This window comes from Alligator sinensis, unplaced genomic scaffold, assembly GCF_000455745.1.
Source record: "Alligator sinensis unplaced genomic scaffold, ASM45574v1 scaffold118_1, whole genome shotgun sequence".
Lineage (NCBI taxonomy): Eukaryota > Metazoa > Chordata > Crocodylia > Alligatoridae > Alligator > Alligator sinensis.
Window position 1 is genome coordinate 3,460,106 of NW_005841850.1, and position 20,320 is coordinate 3,480,425.

Sequence of the window (20,320 nt, forward strand, 5' to 3'; positions counted from 1 at the left end):
ACTAGGTTAGACAATGGATTTGTACAGAAATAGTTTGGATAGGGATGATCCTACCTTTGGTGGGAGGTTGGACTAGGTGGCCTCTGATGGTCCCTTCTGGCCCTACTTTTCTGTGACCTTTTTACAAAGCTATGTGCTTTTAAACCTGGGTTAAAATACCAGGCCTTGGAAGTGGGGCTTGGAAGATGCAACTTTCTCATGAAATCACGGGGCCTCAATGCAACCAACTAATGTGTTCACCAGGAGAAGCAACCCATGAATCATCTCCGGAGACGCCCTGTAGCACCACAATGCATCCCATGAGATTGGGCAACACCGACACCAGAAGCAGTGGCTTCTGCACAATATTGCGAACAGACCATATAGAAAGGTTGGACTGGAGACACGACAATGAAGATGCTCGAGCCAGATCAGAGCAAAGCACAGGACCTTTTTAAAACTAGACCAGGAAAATCCTGGGGAAGTCCCTTCAGGTCCTGCCAGAGCTGGATTCAGTCCAATGTCTCCAGGAATAGAAACTGAAATGCAGAGAGGAGAGTCAAGGACAACTGCGTTCATCAGCTGGGGAGGGGAGCAGCACGATAAATATTTAACTTCGTGCTTATTAAGAAATGCTTGGCAAAACTCAAAGCCAGGGAGGGGTTAAAAAGAAGCGGAGTCAGTATTAAGTGAACGTTAACGAGAAGCTGTAACCATTATATACGTATCATATACAGAAAACTAGGTGAGGCCCCTATGGACCATTACATACCGCATGAAACTTTATGGACAATGTAATGTATTATTTTTAATGACTCCCTTGCTTGCTACAGACCCTAGCAGCCAAGAACAACTCACTGGGTTTCCAAGTCGTGTTTTGGCAGGGAGACCTTGCATATTGTTAGGATTCTGGCTTATTTTAATGAGGAATAATTGGTTTTTCCAAGATTTGACCATGTGCACGTGAAACCGGCCAACAAGCAAACGCTCCGCAACCTTGCTGGGCACTACTATGCTGAGGTGCTCGAAGCATCTTGCGCCTTCCAGAGGGTGGCTTTCCCCAGTACACAATTTATCTATAAATATACCAGTGAAAACATTGGCACTTCTGCTAGCTCAAGTTTGCATTATCATCATCCATCTCCAGGGAGAGCTAGGCCACAGAAATAACCAGCTGGAACATCACAATGATTGCCCCTGCAGGAGATGTATATAATAAAAATTGAAAGCTGCAGTATGAACTTCTCACATACTTGTCCTTTTGGTTTATTCATCAGAAATAATTATCTGGGCTTGCGTTCACAGGAGCACATACTTTATGATGTACATTAAAATTTAATGGATTTTTAATAATACTGTAACTACAGCAGGAGCAAAAAAAAAAAGAAGGGAAATTAAGCCATATGTGTTGTGTTGTTGCGTTTACGTCGTCAAGCTATGCATCAACAAAGTGTAAATGGCTTAAGTGAATAGATAAGCTCGAGTTTTAATCCCTACCGTTCAAATGTCCAAAAAAAGGCAATCTTTTTACTCTGAGAGATTAGTGTAAACACTCACTAAACTTTAACAAATTGAGCCCGAGCAATGAACTGGAAGCCGGGAATTTTTCCATCTTATCCATGCCTTTACAATGGATACCTGCATGTGTATGACTGTGAGTCAACTTCTTAAGCTCCCTGCCTCAGTTTCCCCATCTGTAGTACAGGGATATCAAACAGGACCCTACCTCCCATTGGCACGGTGAGAATTACATTGTTATACTATAACTTGAAAATGGAACGGCAGATGAAATAAAAGCATAAGGATGTATAACACGGGACACAGCGATTGCAGAGTAAAAACCAAAGAGTCTGCAGAGATACCTTCAGGGTGCCCCTCCAGCTCCTATATCGGTGAACAAATACCAGTGTCACTATATATGTCTGGAATCGTCCACGCTGATCTCACCTAGATGGAGCAACTCTCTCTGTCGTGCCAACTGAACAAAGTGTGTCCAGTGTTTTAATAAATTACTAACGTGTATACCATAGCACGGTCAGGAGCAATCCTTCCACGAGACGGGGACGATGCTCACAACCCGCTTCTTGGAAGTGAACCACGCAGCCAGCGTGTCAGTCAGCCCAAAGCACCGTGGCAACACCCGCTCTTGGATCCACGTCTATTTACAAGCCAAGAAATTATACACACGGTGTCCCCACCAACAGTGACACATCTTCCTTCAGGCGTGAGTCACCTACTCATCAGCGAGTTTCCAAAAATAAGCCCCATTTACCAGAATTAAATTCCACACATTCGGGACAAAGTGTAAAAGGGAGAAGCCAGGCTAGACTGTTAAACCATACCATACAAAGCACCCGGGTCTTCATTTTGCAGGTCTTCATGCTTCATAAAGCCATGCTGAGATTGAAAACATTTCAGACGGAGAAGTTGGATAGTCATGTGCGCTCGTCATAAACCATTGCCAAGGTCACAAGAGAGCTGCTGTCCGTAAGAAGGCTTCCAGAACGCTGTCTAGGATTCATGAGTTGCAAAAATATATATATGCATACCCACAGCTATAGGGAGAGCTCACAGAATGAGCTAAACTTAATTGCATAAAACATTGTGTTAAACAGAGGGTTCAAACCACAAAGCTGTTGAAAGGGAACATTAAAAATGTCAGCATGGCTGAAAGAAATTCACCAGTGGTGAATGTCAAGTAATAAGCTACTGTTCTGCAGATGCAATAAAATAAGTAAAGGGTACTTGGGTAATGGGACCAACATTACAGTTGTTGATATAAATTATATCTAGGAAGCAAAAGAAAAAAAAAAATGCAAAAAAATGGAACAAGTTCAAAACTTCTTTTATAGTAATAGTCTCCAGTTGAGCATAATCACCAAAGCTATAGTGATAAGATTGCCAAAACTAGACAAACATCTGTGAGATGAATTCATCTCAGAGGGGAAGCCAACAGCTTGTTATCATTAAAGAGGCGATGCTCTCTCTGCGTTTGAACTGCAGGCCGCCTTGTTACTGCGTTTGCTGAGGCAATTGCACCAGATGTTGGCAGCTATCTTCAGATGGATGACAAGCACCTGCTGTTGGGGAAATTAAATGCTCATCGGCCTTCTTTACTTGGGGGAGGGTGGGGTAGGAGGGAGAAAAGGGGAGTGGTGAGAGCTGACCCTCTGAAATAAACTTATTTATATGAAATGACAGTAAACGGTGGCTTGCCAAGCGGAGTGGAAATACGTTGGCGATTTTCCATCGCCCCTGGTGAAATTTGCTCCCCACCCTTCCAGTTTTCACAATTAACATGGTGCCAATCTGAACTTGTTAAACCGCTCATCATGGTCACGGAGACAACCCTGGACCCTCACGTGGCAGAGCCGCTGCTTGCGCAGACGCTTCCCCGCAAACCGAGTCTCCCCGCAGCTGGGTTTGCTCTTCAGCGGGCTCTCCAATAAGGGCTGTTGAAAAAGCTTGTGGTTCGGTGTCAGGAGGCAGCGCGGCCCCATCAGAACCGACACAACCAAGGGCAAGAGTTTATAGCGTCTGTTTTAAAATACAGACACGTTCCAACTGGAAGCACGTTCGCACCAGCGATTGCTCAGCTTGGAAAGGAAAGAACTACATGCTGAGTAATACTGGTACTCACGTTGTCACCTCGTTTGCAGAACTTGCTTAAATGACATCAGAAGCCTTCGAAAATAATCCACTGTAAAGTTGAGGACAGTTTACACAATGGTCCTTCTTAAGAAAAAAAAAAAAAGGGCGCAGCAACATCCGCTGGGATGACGAAGAACAGTCTAGTCCAGTGATGCTCAACCTCCAGCCCACAAAACCATGTCATCCGGTCCATGGGTCTGCAACTTTGGCAGGGGGGGGAAGTGATGGCAGTGCTAGTCTGTAGCTCCCCTTATGCCAAATTTCCAGACCTATGAGGAGCCCTGTGGGCTGGACGACACAGCCCTGCACACTACATCATGCCAGGATATGGTGGGGCTGGTGCACGGGGCTACCCCAAGTCAGGATCCAGCCTGTAGATCAGCCGTGCATAACTCATCCAGCACGGGAGGCCACGCGGTCAAGTACCACTGTTGTAGTCTACCCGAGGCGCCCTCCTGCCCCACAAAGCACCAGTCCCAAACTGCAAGCTTGTTTTATATCAGACGGACGATGCATAATGGACACGATCGCAAACGCTCTCTTTCTTTACATACACTTTATGGGTTGAATTTCCAAAGTGCTGACATGACAGCGAAGATATCTAGTGAAATCTCTACGGTCCGCTCCAACCTTGCAAACACTTCCTGCCTGGGAAGGTAAATTAGAACCACCATTGTTAATTGCTATTTATGCAAAACCTCTTGTGAATGTCCCCGACAGGGACAAACATTTGTTTGAACTAAACTGGCCACATGCATTTTGGATATCCTTCAGATTAAGAGGCGGTTAATCCTCATTCTGTTTAGATTATCCTAATTGGTTCTTCATCTGAGCTACTTTGCCCTTGTCCCATTTTCTGAAGATATATTCGTGTGTGTATGTGTACACACACACACACACACACACACACACACACACACACACACACACACACACACACACACACACACACACACACACACACACACACACACACACACACACACACACACACACACACACAGATACTGTAGGACATGAATACTTTATCAATGCTCATTGCCCAGTAATCGGTTACTAATGTTCTTAAAAGGAAAATAAACTGGCGCAATGAACTATGGTTATTATACATTCCCAAATTGTCATTTGAATACCGCTTCCCTTTTATCTTTCCTGAAATACTGTCAGACATTGCTTCCAGAGAAATAAGGGCTAAAAAAAAACAAACCCCTCCACTGAATTTAACATACAGCACTACCCGCCATTATGGTTTTCACATTCTACCTCTCTCTGCATGGCACAAGTCAAATTAAATTGTCATACCTGAAAATGTTATGTGTGTAAATTAGAGCACATTTATTTTACCTCGAGGACCGGTACATTTTTTCCACCTACCTTTTCAACTAAAGAAACGTTTTTATTAAGGTCTACTTTATTTTATTTTGTCAAACAACAACAAAGCCGTTCAGCCAGAACCTGGTATTTTTCCCAGTTTTTGGCAGACTTCTGATGAAAACATTTCAAGTTTTTGTTTGGGGGTTTTTTTGCAATAAAAAGTTTATATTTCCTGCGGGGTTCAAAATTGGGTCTTCAAACCTGTGCCTTCAATAGGTAATGTTAAGGCAGCTCCCTAAGAAACAGTATCCCAAATGAACCACTAATACATATAGTGTTTAGTTGTAGAGTTACGGCTGGCAGATAGAGTTTCAAAGGCACAAATGAGAGTTAGACACTCTAGTCTCACTGGAAGCCAAAGCCATCCGACTGCCTTTTGTGTATAATTTTGAGTTAATGTTAATAGTGGCACGATCAACAAACAGCCTGGGTGGGTGCCTATCAAAGCAATAAAAAGTTTATTGCAAAAAAGCCCTCCTAACTCCATCAGCATTATTCCAATTACACAAGATGAAAGGCAAATGTCACCTAGTAAATCCACTGCGTCTTCAAACAGAGACTCCTCGATGGCTGCAGCCAACTCACCTCTTTTCACCCCTTCTCCCCTGCAACTTCCTCCCTAAATTTGCTCTCTGACATCTAGAACTTCCTTCAGCACATCTGAAAAACCCAGCAAGGACTAATAATGCCATCCAGAAAGCACCCGGCCTCGAATATTCCTAGAACTGCTGGAAGTTGCAAGCGGTTGCCTCTAGACAAACAAAGTTTCTCAACTCCAGATTAAGTAAAATTGGGGGAAAATGGAAGTGGTCCAGACTGGGCTATGGTGTTGTGCTCCCTAGCCCCCACAATTCATGGGGATGGCGGGGACTGTTGGGGAAGACAGCTAAAATTCAGGGGAATATCAGGCAGGGGAGTGGTAGAAGTCCTTGCTGCAAAGCATGGGCTAAATTTGCCTAGTGGGATTAAAGGAATGACTGCAGCCCTTTAACACTATGCAAAATAGTAGAGAAAGAGCAGCTCACTGGAGGCCACTTCAGGCATCCGATGCACTGTGGAGGCGAGGGCACGGTTTATCCGAACAACTGCTGTGTCTTCTCCGAGGCTCTTGTGGCATCTCTCCACTTCTTCCACGGAGGTCACGCTGGCCTATTTTAACAGGCAAGGAGAGGAGGCAGCACCATCCCACTCCTGGCCTTTGAGAAGAGCTGGCTTCTCTTTCTGGTCTGAAGCCGATTGCCTGCACACCCTGCTACAGCATTCAGCTAAGTCTGGGGGCAAGAGACGGGCATGGTCCCAGAGAGATGGTTTCTCTGCAGCTCATCCTCATCCGCCTCATTCTCCATCCTTGAAATCAGCTTCGGAGGATGGCATCTCATCAGCTGCTCTGAACACCGAGGAACCTGAAAATATTTCTCCTTCCTATAACTATGGTTGGTCTTTCCATGCAGAATAAGCAGAAAGCAGCAGATTGGGAAGAGAACATTGCCTTCATGCATTTCCTCCCTTCTAGCCAGTCCTTCCAATTCTTCACTGCGAGGGAGCTCTTAAAAGCAACAACTGGGCAAAGATTAGGCAAACAAGAAAGGTATTAGTGACATAATTGGGTCTTGAAGTCTTCTTGGCTGTTGGTGGCGCTGCGTGATTGAGAGGCCTGGAGCACAAAGCCCTGTGGTCTGGATTGCCAAATTCCAAGTCTCCAAGGGAGCATGGTATTCAGAAGCATCTTCGCTATTATTTCTTTGGCTGCATTAAGTAGAAACGTATGGTTCTTGGCACCATTCTGCCACATAACAGAGAAAGTCCTGGTACTCAAAACCTATGCCCTCCCTGCAAAACCATACACTGCCCCAACCTTGCAGAAAGTGCAGGGAAAGGAAGAGACTCAAGTGGGGCTTGTATGCAAAAGCAACGACTGGAGGTGGACCCAGCATTACATGTTTGAGATTTTTGCTGGACAGTAAGCGACTCAAATCCTTCTTCACTCAATGCCATAGGAACTGCACAGGTTAGGAGTGTGTGATTATGGCCACTTGCTTGTATATGGGGGAAAAATAAATAGCACTGCACCTCCTTCCCCATGATGTGTGGGTTTTTTTCCAAGTTAGCGTGGAATAATTTATCCAAGTTCCCCCCACGGGTGTTTTAAAGAGCCCAGCTACTGAAAACGCCCTGCTCAGAAAAGCTACATTTAAAAAAACGTCAGGTGCCTCCTATCACAGGATGTTCAAATCTTGCGTACCGTGGTGGCATCGTTCTCTAAATCGATGGTGGATTATCTACTACGCCACCCTTGACTAGCCTAATCAAAAGTCAAGAATTAGTCAAAAGTATGTCACTAAAAGCTGAATTTATAAGCACACAGGCAATGAAATAATCCTTTCTAAATCATACCTTAATAAATGAGGTAAAACCAGAAGTTTTCCAAAGGTCTGCCATTGGCTTAGTCACTTGAAGTTAGCAAAAGCAAAAACAGCTTGGTGGCTTGTACTACGGCTCTCGGCTAAATGGATATGAGCTGCAAAGTCTGTCCATCTGCCTTTGCAAAGAACCCGTGTATTTTGCACTTTAAGACAGACAGGTGTTAAACTGCACTCGGACGTCGCAATATGGTACGCACAGAAATGGTTGCACCAGACAGAAATAGGTGGTTGATAATAAAGGGCTCCCCTTTCTGCAACCTGTTACCCAGCCTGTTGTCTTTTGCCTTATTCTGAGGTTGTAAGCTTGGAAAAGCCCATCTTCCTGTGCTGCATTTGTGCAGCACAGAGCACCAGGATGTTCCTCTCACCTGCAGCTCCAGGTTGCAACACAGAAGAGTAATACCTTTCTTTTAGTGTCCTATGCAGTTGGCTCCCTAGGGATCCCACTTTGGGAACAAACAAGGCCATTTAAGAAACATGCATCAGTAATATAACAGGTTCCAGCACTGCCTTGATGAAATAAAGTCCTAGTGTTGTTAGGTGATGAGCTGTATTTTTTTTAAGTCCAACAGGCAGTGCAGGAAAAAGCGGTAGAAGCAATTTGACTGTGGCCTCAGAAAAGATGCATTGGCATTTAAATAGCGTTGTGTTTTTTCTGATAGCAATGTTTAGCATGGCTACAAAACCGCACGCACATGCACACAATTACACTGAAGACACAGTTGGGGCAGGGAAATGAAGTCATTTTGAAAACACGTCTAATGCAGGCCCTAACCCTGTAACTGGCTCTGTGCCAGAGGACTCTGTGCTGCCCTCGACCGGACTCTGTGCAGATTCAGGGGTCACCTTCTCTGGATCGCTTTGTACCATCAGAGCCGTAATTGCTACTATTTTATTATAAAAATATATAGGACAGAAATATGGGCCGTGACACAAGCCATGATATTGCGCTAAAGGGAATGAGACAAAAGAGTGGGGACTAGCGACACGAAATCAAGTTGCGCCAGGCTGGTATAGTTAATTCATTTTGTAGAAAGGGAAAGCCAAAAAGGATAGTTTAAACTGAGACAGCCAACCCCGTGAAGGATTCACTTATCGCTCACAGATCTCAACAAGAACTGAATTTGCCCGGATGCCCTGTGTTATCACAGCAAGTAGGAGCCCTGGCCAAGATGGTGGCCTCAATGCACTATACTGCATGTACCTGTAGTAAGAGTCTCTACGGCTGAAACAGCTCTCCAAGTAAACTGGAAAGGCAAAGTATGGAGGCCGGGAAGAGAGACCTGGAGAAATGCAATGACTTGCTGGTAGTCGCACCAAAAAGGTAGGTGGCAGATTGGGGGATAGAGCCCAGCTACCCTGAGGCCTAAGCAGCCGAAGTGCACTGGTCCCTAGCTTTAAAGCATGAAAAGTCCCTTACCGTTTTATTTAAACAAGGAACAAAAAGGAAGGAAACTGCACTTCAAACTTTCTTCCAAGTTTGTCTCCAGCCTCCCCTCAACGCCCCCACCGGCAAATCCCACCTTAACGTTTCCTCTTTTCATAAAATCCAGCTAGAAACCTCTGCGACCAATATATAATTTATAACAAAGCCACTTCCACAAAGCATGTGTTTTATTACAGACCACCTAAAAACTGGCTTCCTGTGTACAAGCTTTCGTTGCGAGAATGAAAACACTGACTTTTTTCAAGCAACGATCAAGTTTCTTACAGAAATACTCAAGTGTATGAAAAGTGGGGTGGGGAGGGGGTGCGTGTGCACGCGCGTGTGCAACTACGTGTGTGCGCGCGCATGGCGGAGGGAGACAGGAGGAGAAATAGCGAAAGTAGATTTTTAAGACGACAATGGATCGCTACTGATTGCATGTCAAAGTATATATATGCCTTAGAGGAGCAGGCCACACTGTCCTATTAGAAAAGCCTGGTTTGAGCACACACATTGAGAAATCCCAAAATACTGGAGCCTGGAAGTGAATGGAAAAGACTAGCACAGGCAATGCGCACAAGGACCAAAAGCTGTTTTCTGATAACCATATAAAAATAGCCTTTATACATGGCATTATTTTAATTGCTTGAAACTTCTCCAAGACATAAACAATGGTGTATTAGCTTATCACTCTGTTTTGTTTTAAAGGACTGTGATTATTCAAATTCAGCCGCTGGGTGACTTAATTTCAGCTGAAGTATACCCAGGTCAACTTAGAAAAGGAAAAAGAATAAAAAGAGCTAAAAGCTATTAAGTAGCAGCCATTTAGCTCTTGATTGCTTTTGAAGGCAGTGGGTGAGTCTAGCAGCAGTTGAAAAAAAAAAATGCCAACATATTCTCCACTTGACTACATATTAAAATCTTTCTGGTCCTCTGGCTATTACAGATTAGAATGTAAATACCGTCCAGACCTGCCCTCCTATTTCACACAACGCAACTAATTCACAAATATTGAATTGGGAGATAGAGCGCCGAAAATAGAAAAAGCGAGCAACTTGTCACGTCGGAGAAATGACTTTTTGACAGAGCAAATACTTTCAAAAGAAGCCATCTCTGCGTCCTGTTGACCATACAAATCTACATATCAATGTCGAAGCGATGAAACAATGCAATTCAGGCTGCGGGCCAAGTCCCGATGAACTCGGCGTTCACTTCCGTAAGAGCACAACTCATCGCATCTACCGACGTTGGCTTTACCCAGGTTTCTCTATAGACCTCCAAATCCCCCTGAAATGAACCTACGGAGAGAAAGCTGCCTTTTCTCATGCTAACAACTCTATTGTGATAGCGTCTTCGGAGGCCGGACCAGGGTCTCGGAGCAAAGTAAACCTTTGGAGTGGTTAATACTCCAATGGTGCGTTAACTCGTTCACACCCAGACAGCCTTGCCAAACGAGGAGGAGTTCTCTCTCCTGTTACCTTGAATTATATTTTCACAGCTGTCAAACCCATAAGCACGTAAGAAAGCAAATTATGTAAACTACCCGACTAGGCTAATACCCTTAGTGCCGTTTTTTTTTCTCCCTCTCCTTTTTTCCATTCCAGTTAAGAGGAGAAGGGGAAACATAAGCAATTCCTAGTTTGTTACTCAAAAAAGATTGCTTTTAAGTCAGCAAAAAAAGTTAAACAATTTGTTTCTGCATTCCTCCACTGCATGCTCCCCCAAAAGAGGATTTATCCAAAGGGCACCCGTTCCTTTTTTTTGTTCTTTTTTTGCAGCATATTTGACTTCAGCTTTCCTTTTCCTGCGATACAATTACTCCGGCCTATGCCCGAAGCAAGGGTTTTCAGGAGTTACTTTTCTTCTCTTAACTCTAACTAGCCCATAAGCCACGACAATGAAATAAAGATGCTTGAAAATTGAAATCTTTCAAAGCACAATCATCTTTTTTTTTTAATATAATGAAAAACAACATCAGAAGGCAAAGACTATTATTCCGCCGGTTTATTTTGGTTTTTTTGCAGGAAACAACATGCAATTATATAAAACATTTGAGATCCACTGAGGTGATTCACAAATCCTGTTTTGCTTTGAACTTCGGTATCTTTACGTATTTCGGGAGGAAACAAGCTTTGCAAAACAAAGTTGCATCGTGCCTACAATTTGCCTGGAAGACCTCATGCAAAGCAGGGACAGAAAATTAATGCAATTCATGCACGCTGTTCTGTTCCAGTTTCAGATTCAAATTTAAAATAAAAAGCTGAATGCCGCATACCCCAGACATCTCATTTTAGGATAGTAATGGGGGGGGGGGGAAAAAAAAAAAAAAGGAAAAAGCCAATGTTTGTCCAAATCTGTTTGCCACCGAAACAGAAGAGCTGGTCCTGCTTGAAGATTTTCACAGCAAATAAAGCAAGATTAACACTGCTGTCCTTGCAAGTTTGCTTAAGAAAGGTTTAAAAGGTATAAAATACAGCTGAGAAATATTTCACCCATCTCTGTGCAATAGCAATATTCAAACCTTTTGCTCTGTTTATACATTTAAACACTCTCACACACACGCGCGATAATATAGTTCTGGCTTGGAAAATGGTAGTCCATCCCAGACTTGGGACAAATCCGGTAAGTAAAACCACTAGAAACATACCTTTCTGAGAAATGTGTGCTCCCATTGTCTTGGCCACACAGGCTGAAACTATAGCAGCCTTGTTATTCAAAAGATTGTTCCCACCAAGGCTGAATTCAATATTTCTATAAGACGATTTTGATAAAGTCCCTTTTCAATAACTGGGTCAAAAAGGGTATGTGGAGTCCAATCGTGTCAATGCATCAATTCATGAACCAACGCAACCATTTAATATTCTTAAATTCAAAGGAGCCTATCTGACCTCATTTTTTTCAGGTTTGGCTTTTCGCCGCTCAGAAGCTAAAACACCAAATAACGTTCCTCGAGGTCAGACGGAGTTGGGGTGCAAGAACGGGTTAAAAAACCAAGTCAAACAACAAGCTCTGGCTGTAAACCAGAAGGGACATGGGAACCGGGGCAGCTGAGTTATAAAGGCCTGATTGTAGCAGCCCACTGGATTGGAAATGACTTGTAGGCCTAATGAAACAAAACTTTGGCAGTAAAACAGAATGAAAGGAATGAGACAATAAAAGACAGGAACAAAGGGAGCAGAGTTGTTTCAGCTTAGCAAAATAAGCTCACTTTGTTGTTGGGAAAAGCCAAAGCCGATTAGGATAAACCAATGACTAAGCATAAGTCTTCCAAACTAATTACACAGTTCACCATGTGAAGTATAATTGCAAGTCGCAAAATGAGGACTCCTTTTACTTTTGCAGGAGTTGTATAAAGCCAGCATTACCTGCTAAAAAAAGCCGAACCATGAGAAGTCCCTTATCATCAGTAGCTTACGGCTTAAAAGGTGCAGAACACGCATGTCCTGGGAGAAGTGTAATTCATTAACTTTTAGGGGCTTTCTTCTGCTAGGCAAAATCCTTCAAGTGAGGTCTTAAGAAGCTATTGATATATATTTCCTAATATACATTTAAAAGTGATACCGGGAGTCTTAAATGCTCCAACACATCCTAATCTCGTAGGGCAGTGAAGAACAGACAGGCCAGACTCCATTAGCCGGTAGCGCTGTATTTATTTTATTCTTTCAGCAAAGTGGGCTAATGACCTAAAATGTTGAAAATTTGGACGAACTTCTGCCTACACACAAATGAATCAATGGAAGAGAGGGAGAGCATTTGAGCGCAGAAATATATGCCATGTACTACAGGACTGATTTGGATTAAATTTCAATAGCATTCTTGTTCCCCGGCGGGGGTTGGCAGGGAGAAAGGAAGAGGGGCAGAATGGCAGCGCTTGGGCTGGGTTTTCAGTCTTTAACCCCCTTGAGGTCTTTCTGCTTTAAACGCTATTAAAATAATTTCTGTTTGTGGGCAGCTTCTCCCGTCTGTCCCTCCGTCCTCCTGTGTCAGGACAGCGCTGGTATCTCTTGAGCTATCAAAACTGCTGGGCAAGGTATAATTGTTTTTTAAAGTGCCTTAAACCACATTTACTAGCAGTTTAAAAGTTTATAGAAACAATCCTTCTGGGACTGGCCTTTATTAAAGCCTGTGGGAGCCAAGTTGGATCTTCGAGTCTTTTCTGAAGAAGACTATTACATTTTTCACTAATCCACTACTCCTTTTACGGTCTGGACTCTCAGTCCCATGCAGGGTGAGCATCACGGGCTAGGCTCAACCCTACAAGGACCTCTCCCCGCACGGGCCCGTGCAGCAGTTCCCAAACTTTTTGGACTAAATGTAAGAGTGAGGCCCTTAACACTTCCATGGAGGGGACAGGTACACGAGTCCCTCTCTCCTACCTTGAGGGCCTCTCTCCTACCTTGGGGGTCTTCAAGAGGAGGTTGGACAGATATTTGGCTGGGGTGATATGATCCCGGCACCCGTTCCTGCCCGGGGCAAGGGGTCGGACCTGATGATCTGTTTAGGTCCCTTCCGACCCTAAGTACTATGATACTATGAGTTACGGCGGCCACTCAAGGACTGCAATGCAGACGAGCGTGGCCCTGGTTCCAACGTACTGCTTCCCGTCCAAGTCCCACCTCTGACACCATCAGGGCTCATGCACGTCGAGTCCTCGGAAAGAGCCTTTATGCGGTTTGCCTTTATCTCTGTGTCAAGCAGATCCTTGCTCAGCCATGCCAGGGACTCTCTCAGCCTCTTACAACCTCAGCTGTTTTTTTGCTTTTTTTTTTTTTTTAAAAAGTTTCTGACATTTTCATGTAGAAAATAAACTGGTTTCAATTAAACACTCAGGCCCTTTCTTGCCTGCTGTGTTTCAAGTACAGAATGACATGGGATCAGGTTGCTGTCCTATGCCCCAGGTGCATTGGGAGAGCTACCTGAGGTTACAAAAGCAGCCACCCCTTCCTATGAAGCACGGCTGCGCAGCAAGTAAAAACAGGCTTTCAAGAGCCACATCACTGGCTAAGTATTTTTTCCACCCCAGCGGGTAAATCAAACATTTCAAAGCCAGAGCAGCTGGAGTCATTCTTATCAAACATGGGAGGCTCCTCTAAATGTGCCTTATATAATACACTTTTTTTCTTTTTCTTTTGTGAGTGTATAAGAAGGGAAGAATGCCATCAGCCATTCAAAACCTGAAACCACACTGCTGAGCCGGCAAGGCATATTACTTGTATTACGATAGCGTCGTGGTCCCCAACCCCTGGCATGCAGGCAACAGGCTGCCCCCAAGACTCGGATGTCTCTCTTAAGACTGATTAAAGTATAAGCGTTACTTGCTCGGTGTTGTTAGCCATCCACTAGCAAAGGGGGAAAACTCCTGGGGTCAAGTCTTATAATCAGGTATCTGTAAACTCAGAAACCCCGTTGACACCTACTGGCATTACCTGCATTTGAGCTCTCTCATGGTCAAGCCCTTAGAAAACGCCACCAGGTCACAGGGGCAAAGCCTGCCCGCAGTTACTTCACTGGGTCTCCTGCACAGGTCCTCTGGGACCTTGGACAAATCATTTACCCTCTCTCTTCCCAAGATCCACCTCTGCAAAATGGGGGCAGGCCATGCCTATTTCAGTGAAGGTAAATGGTGGAGGCGTATTCCTATTGCCAGTGAAGGTAAATGATGGGGGTGCATGCACATAATACAGCGATGTGAGACAGAGAGAAAACGGTGCACAAAAATAATACCGGTTAGTAAAATAACCGTAATAAATGCCTGGCTCTGACACTGCACCCCTCCGCACTCAGTGTCAAAGTCTAAGCACAGACAGTCAAAAAGCCCGAGGCTGAATCCATTCAATCTTCGCAGGTTAGTCCAAGCTGCGTAGATTGAACCAGTAAGCAGGTGAACAGACATTCACTTTTGACTCTGGTAATGCAGCCGCATGCCTACAGTGGCCCAGGCCAGAAAGTGGGGGGCGCTAGAGCACACCTCCCTTCTCAGCTGGCGCAGACAGCTTGGGCTAAGGCTAGCCCACTCACCCTGCTGGGGCGGGGGGCATTCCAGGGGAGGTGCAAAGCATCCTGGGATTCTGGGGCACTATAAGTTAACTTGAATCTGGAGGGGATCTGGGACAGAAGTTGAATAAACTGACTTAACCTAAATCAGTTTAAGCCAGCTACTACATCCATCCAGGTTTATTGTAAACCAGTTTCAACCATTTTGAAAGCGGTTTATGTTCACTGAACTTCTGTTGTGCTACAGATTGGAACTGGTTTCCGATCGCTGATACTGGTTTATGTGTCATTTCTGTCCCTAGCCAAAGTGCTCCATGGAGAGGTCAGCATTGTCCCCTTTCTACAGGCACAGAAACAAAGGTGCATGGTGGAGAAGGGTCTCGGCCTAGGACACCCAGCAGGGTAACGGCAGAGCCAGGACTAGAACTCGGGGCTCCCAAGATCTAGTCGGGTGCTCCAGCCCTGGGAGCATGGCTTGGTATCCTCGCAATGCTGCACTGCTCTGTCTGATCTAAGAGCCAGACTTTTTATTACCGCCGACGGCTAAGGCCAGGGTTTTCTAAAGGTGACTCAAAATTTGGGTGACTCTTTAAAAGCACCCAGTTTCCAGGAAGTGGTGCCTTCCAAAAAAAAAATAAAAATAAAAATAAATCAGGCTCCTCCTAAGGTGCCAGCGTTGGGACAGGCACATATTAAAGCACTCAGAATCACCAGTCAGCTTCGAAAAACCTCAGCCTAGCTGTCTGTATTCTCCGAGACGCAGAACCTGCAAGCACGAAACTACCAGATGGCAGAGTTAAAAGACTATATTAAGGGTGCATCCAGACAATATGCAAAGCACATAGATTGAAACTATTATTAACTTCAAAAATACAGGTTAGAGGAGTTGTGCCGTTTTGAAATAACTACAGAAGAAACATCCAAAAGCTCATGTAATCCTTTAATAAAAGGCTCGGCAGGCTGTAAACATCCTGCCGGAATCGAAGATTATTACTGAAAATAAAATGAATGGTTTGCAAAACAACCATCAATCCCGCGGAGGAGCGAGTTATCAGCTCTTCTCCTCGACCCTCAAAAAAACAATACGGATCCAAGGCTCGTGGAGGCTAGCTAAGTAAAAAAAACAAAACAAAAACCAGGGACTCTAATTCAGAGCGGCTCTGCTTGGGAGGATCCTGCCACGTCCTCTTGCAAGGCCAATTAAAGAACAATAAAACCGTGAAACTCGGCCACACGGCGCATCCAGGGTGTAGGGCCTGTCAACAGCTGGAGGACCGAGGTACTGTGTGCGTGTCAGTAGAAGTCAACTGTTTCTTCTCCTCCTACAGATCAACTCACTCTTTCAGGCCAATATAAAACCGTGGCTGCATTTATAGCTTGGCCTTGACCACTGCTGAATTATCGTAGAGCAAAACTAGCTGAGCCAATTAGCTTAAAAGAGCAGCAGCACAAGTGTCACCTGTGAGTGCTGGTGGTTACTGCATCCCGGGGTCTTCAAGGACCACTTAGCTTACTGACTAGCAGCAGCAATTGATACCAAAAAACAAAAAAAAAAGGGGAAATGATCTGAAGCTCTAACCACTCCCAACACAAGTTATAGCAATGAAAATGAAGTAGCAGAGTATTTATCCTGACCTGAACGTACACTCCCCATTGTAACACAAAACTCCCTTCCGTCTCTGGATCTAATCCCACCCTTGCAGCTGCCCAGAGCCATGCACCAGACCGCCTGCCCTGAACGCCACCAAAACAGGGGTGTTTGCAAGCATATGATGGAGCCTTTCCCAAGAGAGTTGAGGATACACAAGCAAAACCACTTGCCCACCAGTCCCCTCCCTGTTGAATCAATGGGGATCTATTGCCTGAGCCCCTGTTACCAGCAGGGTAACAGCTGCACTGTGGCATGTGAAGAAACGCAGTAGAAAGGTCTCGCACAATCTTGGATTTATAGATAGGAGGAAACACATGGGGTGGGCTTTACACTCAGTCTTCTGTTTAAGGATGGGGGGAAAGAATGGGGCAAGGCATGAAGCATGCTATGCTTTGCTTACTTTGCCTGCAGTGTTTCTGGTTTCATGTGGCTGAGAAAGGGTCCGACAGGATGTCACCTAAAGTCTTGCAAATAAGTGTCATGCCACAATTCTGGGTCCTCTGCTGAATGCCTCTTGCTGAGGAGGAAATATTATGCAGGCTCGTTCAGTGGAGAGAAGGCTGTCATTCATATACATTTTGCCGGGGCGCTTTGGAAGTCAGAGGCCCCTAAAGTTTGCACGACTTAACTGCACCCTTTGGGTGTTCAGTCGAAACCGTTTCAGTTCCGTTTCAATGGGAGGTTCAGCCAAATGCAAATTAAAATTGGATTAACCCAGTCCTAAAGCACACTGAATACACCTGTCATTGAACAGTGCTGTCCCGCTGCACTTGTGATTGAGGAGCCTTCTGCATGGCACTTGGGGAACTGTCACGAATCTTTGTGCAGGGCACAGATCTGAAGGGTTTGGGGCATAAACCGTCGTATTAAAATTTTTCCTGTCTCCAACCGCTGCTGCAACAATGACCCAAGCGAACAAACCAAAAAAATAAAGGGAAACAGGCAGACTGCATTTTGCCAGAAGTAAAATCAACTGTGTACAAAAAAAAAAAAAAGGGAAAAATATATATCCTCCTTCCCTTTTTCAGCTTTAGCAATCCTAGGTAGAATTGTAACAGCTGGAGGTAAAAACGGTTTCAGACAGATGTGTGATTTTATGTTGACTGGGTTCTTTTTCGAGCCACAGACAACATTACAGGGCTCAGCCAGGCTGCCTGCAGAGAGGCTGGCGGTTCCCAAGCCCATCACCGCTTTAAACGTCTAACGATTGGTTTGAAAAGTCTCGGGGATCTGAACTGCCCCAGAACCACTTTGTCTGGTTTCGCACATGTGGTCCCAACCCTGAAACCAGCTCCTCCTGGACACAGAGGTCCAACTCATACAAAGCCCTATGCAAGCCAGCGGGACTCCTTGCTGGCACAAGGCCCTATTTACAAAAATCCAGCTGTACGGTTGGACTTACATTTGCTTCTTTCTTGAAAACATCCCCTATAACTTGCTGGGAGCGTCAAGTCTTTTTCACCAGCCCCAAGTCCACCCCTAGCATGTTGTGTAACAGCTGTTTCCATGCATATCTCCAGCAGTCCGGCTCACGAAACTTTTGTAAAAATAAAAACCCAAAGACGTTCTGGTGTTACCTCCGTTATTTCTATGACAGCGTTATTAGGCGCCGTTGTCATTTCCTGGCTCCTCCAACCCACTCATCCTTACTCTGACCGCTAACATGATTGGCGAGCAGAAAGCCAATTTTATGGCAATTGCAAATCTATAAAATCGTTAAGGCCACATTCATCCCTCAGATATGCACAATGTTTTTTCGTTACTTTTATAAACGATGAGCAATGCCGTCTTCAATCAAATGTTTTTTGATCACATGCATATGACAAATACAAAGATGAACAGAAGGATGTAAATAGGTTTTGGAGAATGGATGTAAAAGGCAAGATTTGGCTTCGCATTTGAGTGAAAGTTTTACTGCAGTCTTTCAAAATAGACTTAAAAAAAAAAAAAGAAGAACTGAAAATATGTAGTGTTGAACTGTGCTGGGGCTTACCTTGCCAAACTGTTCAAAGTATTGCTTTACATCTTCCACTACTGTATTCGCCGATAATCCACCTACAAATATTTTCTTTGTTCTTGTGACCATCTGTAAGAAATTACAAGACAAGCACCCAGTTTAATCAGATTATTCCAAACAACACGTGAAAAAAATACCATGTTTTAGATGTCACCCCTAGCCCATGAAATGAGAATATTTCTTCACTAAACCAGTTCAGGGTCTATTTGATTAGGTGCCTCCTTTTGGTTTTGTGAGCAGCATGGCTGGGTGTAGGCACTTAATAACACCGTCCTCACCCCCAAGGGGATTCATTTTAATGAATTATTTTCATTGTGCTTCTCAATGCAAATAAGTGAAAATAAGTGACAGTACCATATCGCATTTCCGGTGACCTACTAGCTACAGTTTCAAAAAAGTCGTTGTTTTGTTTTGTTTTGGTTTTTTTTTTTTGGGGGGGGGGGGGGGAAATAAAAATTGGCAGATGTATACATTCCATGGATCATCTTAAAAGGAAGCCACGTATCTATTTGCCCTTTGTAAAATCAAAATTAAGGCACCTCTCACTCTGACAACACAAGCATAAACTCAGCAGCGTTACAACGAGCGATTCAGCAGTGTAGTCGGCCACGTACAGAAGCTCCTTTCATCCTATATCTTATAACAAGCTTGCCTGCCGCGCTGCTCAGAAACCCTTTGGACAGGCGGCTTCTGCAGCAGGCCTGACGGTCACCGTATATGGACCGTTTCTCAAGAGGGAAACTGCTCTCAAAGTCTTCCGAGAGAATGCCCTGCCACCGCCCCGCAACATCATCTTTCAAAATACGGAGGATCCAGCTCGAATATCCTTTGCTAGCCAAGACAACAGTAGGCAACCATCAATCCTCTGGATTGTGGTGTACGCATTAAGAGGTCCAGCAATGAACCTGCTTGCAGAGTCCTGCAACCGAGACCTTTGACGCGTATGCCTAGACAAGGGTATGGAGGAGCGAAGGATGCCCAAGACCTGCCATCCCCACTTTAGACCATTGAGACAGGATCCAAAGGCCAGATCAAGTCCAGTGCCTTGATGGTTGTAGGACAGTATCAAATAAGAGCTGCCTAATGCCTCAGCCAGGGCGTGCTTCTGTCAGGGTAATGTCCCTTAGCCTTTCTCCAACCAAGAAATCCCCACAGAGCAGTGAGAGCTAGGGTTTTCAAGCATCCTATACTCCCCTTACCCCGGAGGTTGCAACACTGTGGTATTTTATAGGAGCTATCCCACCACGAGTAACCCCACCATGTTGCCACCGGGCCCTCCAGTCGGATGCCGTTTGCGGTCATACCCAGGACACCTGTGACAATACGTTGTAAGGACAGAAGTAGCCTCTCTCCTGGACCAGCCACGAGCCATCTGGAGTTGTGCAGGTTATCAAGACCTTACCTTCAGATCAAGATCAAAACCTTAAACGTGACCAATAAGGTTCGAAAGCAAGGACATGACTCGCTCCCAGAGAGATGCCCTTTTTAATAAAGGGAGTCGCTCCATTAATGCAAGGCTTAAATATTTTGGAAGAGGGATTCAATCCAATAAGCAAAAAAAACAACCCACTTGAAGCTGGAGAGAAGAACCAGCGCGCGATATAAGTGCAGACCTACATTTTTAGAAATGTTTCTTAACCGAAAGCACGACTGAACGGGGGACATGGAAATGCCACGTGGAAATGAAACCCGTTTGTGCGTTTTCCAGCAGAACTTGGTCGGGGCATTCACATTTAGAAAGCATGTAATGAATAATATATCAGGTGCTCTCTCTACCTTGCCCCATAACCTGAGAACAAGGAACC

General features: G+C 44.7%; 1 protein-coding gene across 24 annotated transcripts in view; it reads right to left on the minus strand.

Annotated features, from left to right (window-relative positions):
- MSI2 (musashi RNA binding protein 2) overlaps window positions 1-20,320 on the minus strand; it is a 339,949-nt gene that overhangs the window by 211,903 nt on the left and 107,726 nt on the right. For all 24 annotated transcript variants that reach the window (XR_003095321.1, XR_003095316.1, XM_014522719.2 and 21 more), the window contains exon 5: window positions 18,492-18,584. Coding sequence is in view for 22 of the 24 variants with exons in the window: in XM_014522719.2 (XP_014378205.1) it covers window positions 18,492-18,584 (93 nt within the window). In the remaining 2 variants the exon portion in view is untranslated. The remainder of the gene's footprint in view (window positions 1-18,491; window positions 18,585-20,320) is intronic.